General features: G+C 34.4%; 1 protein-coding gene across 1 annotated transcript; it reads left to right on the forward strand.

Moving 5' to 3' along the window:
* The first annotated feature begins 394 nt into the window (after window positions 1–394).
* On the forward strand, window positions 395–1,056 carry LOC148019669 (uncharacterized). The gene is made up of 3 exons (XM_087699920.1): window positions 395–458; window positions 552–653; window positions 779–1,056. The coding sequence occupies exons 1-3, from the start codon at window positions 414–416 to the stop codon at window positions 1,016–1,018; spliced, it is 387 nt and encodes a 128-aa protein (XP_087556046.1). The 5' UTR covers window positions 395–413; the 3' UTR covers window positions 1,019–1,056.
* Window positions 1,057–2,581: the final 1,525 nt, after the last annotated feature.

The following is a 2,581-nucleotide window of genomic DNA, read 5'->3' on the forward strand; positions in this document are numbered from 1 at the left end:
GTTTTTGATCCATCTATCTCATTCTTTATGAGGAATGAGCTTGATGCAAGTTTTATTGAGCACTGGCTCAATTTGATTGACTTCGATACTTTGGAGCTGCTTATAATTCCATATAATGAAAAGTAAGTGATTCAATATTCTATTACAGTTTTTGAGATTTTATCCTACTAATTTGTTGAGATATGATTGCTTTTAGTTCTCATTGGAGCTTGATTGCAATAGACCTTGTGGATAAGCAATGCTTTTTAATCAACTCTATGAAAGGAAGCCATGGAAATGCTAAATTGTAAGTTATATTATCCAAGGGCTCCTTGATATTTCAATTCTTTTTTTTGTAAGTACTCTAAATTTCAACATATTTTATATACAGAGGTGCCAAAAGATTAATTGAAGAGCTAGAGAAAAGACCCCCTATGCCATCTGATTTGCTTGCAACAATGCAATATAGACAAGTTGCAGTAAGTTATTCATTAAAATAATTGAAACATGAGTTTGTTCTATGAACTACCATTTGTCCTCTTTATAGTTTTACTTTGTGTTGGTGGTTGCAGTGTCCCCATCAGGATGATAGCCATTCTTGTGGCTGGAGGGTGATTGCAAATGCTAGAAGAATGGTTAACTTTGTTTATCTTAATGATGATAAACATGTAAAGGTAATATGAAAGATGCTAAACTTTAAGATAGATATTAATTGCAAATAGTCCATTGATGATAAAAATATAGTCTATTGTAAGAACAATAATGAACTAAAACTCTTTTTTCTATAAATGTGTGACAGTTTTCGAAGGATTGCTATACATCTGAGCATATTTGGTACATCAGAGCAAAGCTCTTGAAGTATATGATAATCAATTGTATACAACCAACAACAGAGATTGGTGGGGATTTGCACCATGAAGGAGATGCGGTGCCTATAACCACGGAAGGCAAATCCACAGCTTCAACACCTTCTATACCCAAGACATCAAAGAAAGGCAAAAGGACTCCTAGAAAGGATAGTTCTCCAAAAAAGAAATAGCTTTGCCATATCGCCTTGTAGGCCTTCATATATAGAAATTTGCCCTTCAGCCCTTGTATATCTCATAGAGATGGCAGATAGACATCTGCTACAAAATTTGTACATGTATTTTATATTGATAGTAAAGATATCTTTTCTTGAATGTCATTGCAGTGTATTTTATTTTCTCTCCTTTTCGATATCTGCAAAAAATAAATTACAAATGTTTGTTAGTTAGAAAGTGAGATCTTGATATACATCTAAGTAGATATAATATGATGTGAAAACTTACTCGTTTCTTGTCAAGTTGGAATACAAAGGAGCATGGTAGTTCAATGTCTTCATTTTGTAAATCCATCCTCACTTGATGTAGCGTACATGATTTTCTGATCTTTAAGATTGCAATAATATACTCGTTGAACCAAATATCAAGATCCACAATAGGATCCTTGCTGAAATCATTAAGATTCTGGTCTAAAGCAACTAGACTACTACCAACAAAATGCCATCGACTATAGTAAAAGCTAAGGATAAAATTTTGAGTAGCAATCATATATTTACAAGCTATAGAGTCTTGATCTATCTTACATATAATTTTTCCTTCTGTCCTTGTATCCCATCCTTCATCAACAAATTGTATGATATGATCATATGTTAGTCTCTTCACTGAAAGCATGGTTTTTGTTATTCTTATCTCCATATTAGAGAAGAAATCAATAAATATATTAATAGGCATAAATAAAGTAACTTTGCTTAGCCTACTTGAGATATTAGATTTTAGTGCTTTCTGGATCTCAGAAAATATCTTACATCTATAGCCCTCACTAGTAGCTGGACTTGGCAAAGGCCACTCAAAGCTTGAAAAATCTGGCAAAGGAAGGAGTTTTATTGATCCCCATTGGCAACACCGCATAGGAATAACATAAGAATGGTCATAAAAGAATATTCCATTCTCTGCAAGCTCTGTCTTCTTTCTACCTCTATACATTTCTTCTCCAATTGAACCATGTATAACATCAATAACATCAATAATAGATTCCACTGGTTGCCATTCCTCAAGATTAGAGGGATAGACATCTACAAGACAAACAAATATTATAATGGAAAAACCTAAACCATGTTTAAGAAAGGAAAAACTTTAAGAATCAAATTCTTACAATTTGGTCTATGCATTGGAAGCTTTGAAGATCCAGGTTTCAAACACAGCTCTCTATGCATGAACACATGTTGCACTAGTACCTCTTTGATACTATTCTTATTTGCTCCAAGCTTAAAATCTCGGATTCTGCCCTTCCAAGCAGAGATAAACGAGCTCTCATGTCTTTGCCTTTTTCCACGTTTTGCTTGTTGCATGGTGATCCAACTACCTTTGCTAATGATAGTAGGAATCCATCTTCCATCAGTTTGGAATGAGTTAAACACTGATATGGATGTGATTTTGGAGCTTGGACGCCTTGTTGAAGGTCGAATTTCTGTATCCATGGTAGAAGAGAGAGATACATGCACACACAGAGAGAGAGAGAGAGAGAGAGAGAGAGAGAAAGAGAGAGATAGAGAGAGAGAGAGAGAGAGAGAGAGGACTAG

Source organism: Lygodium microphyllum, chromosome 19 (assembly GCF_053477565.2).
Source record: "Lygodium microphyllum isolate KBCC chromosome 19, Lygodium_microphyllum_v1.1.10, whole genome shotgun sequence".
Taxonomy (NCBI): Eukaryota; Viridiplantae; Streptophyta; class Polypodiopsida; order Schizaeales; family Lygodiaceae; genus Lygodium; species Lygodium microphyllum.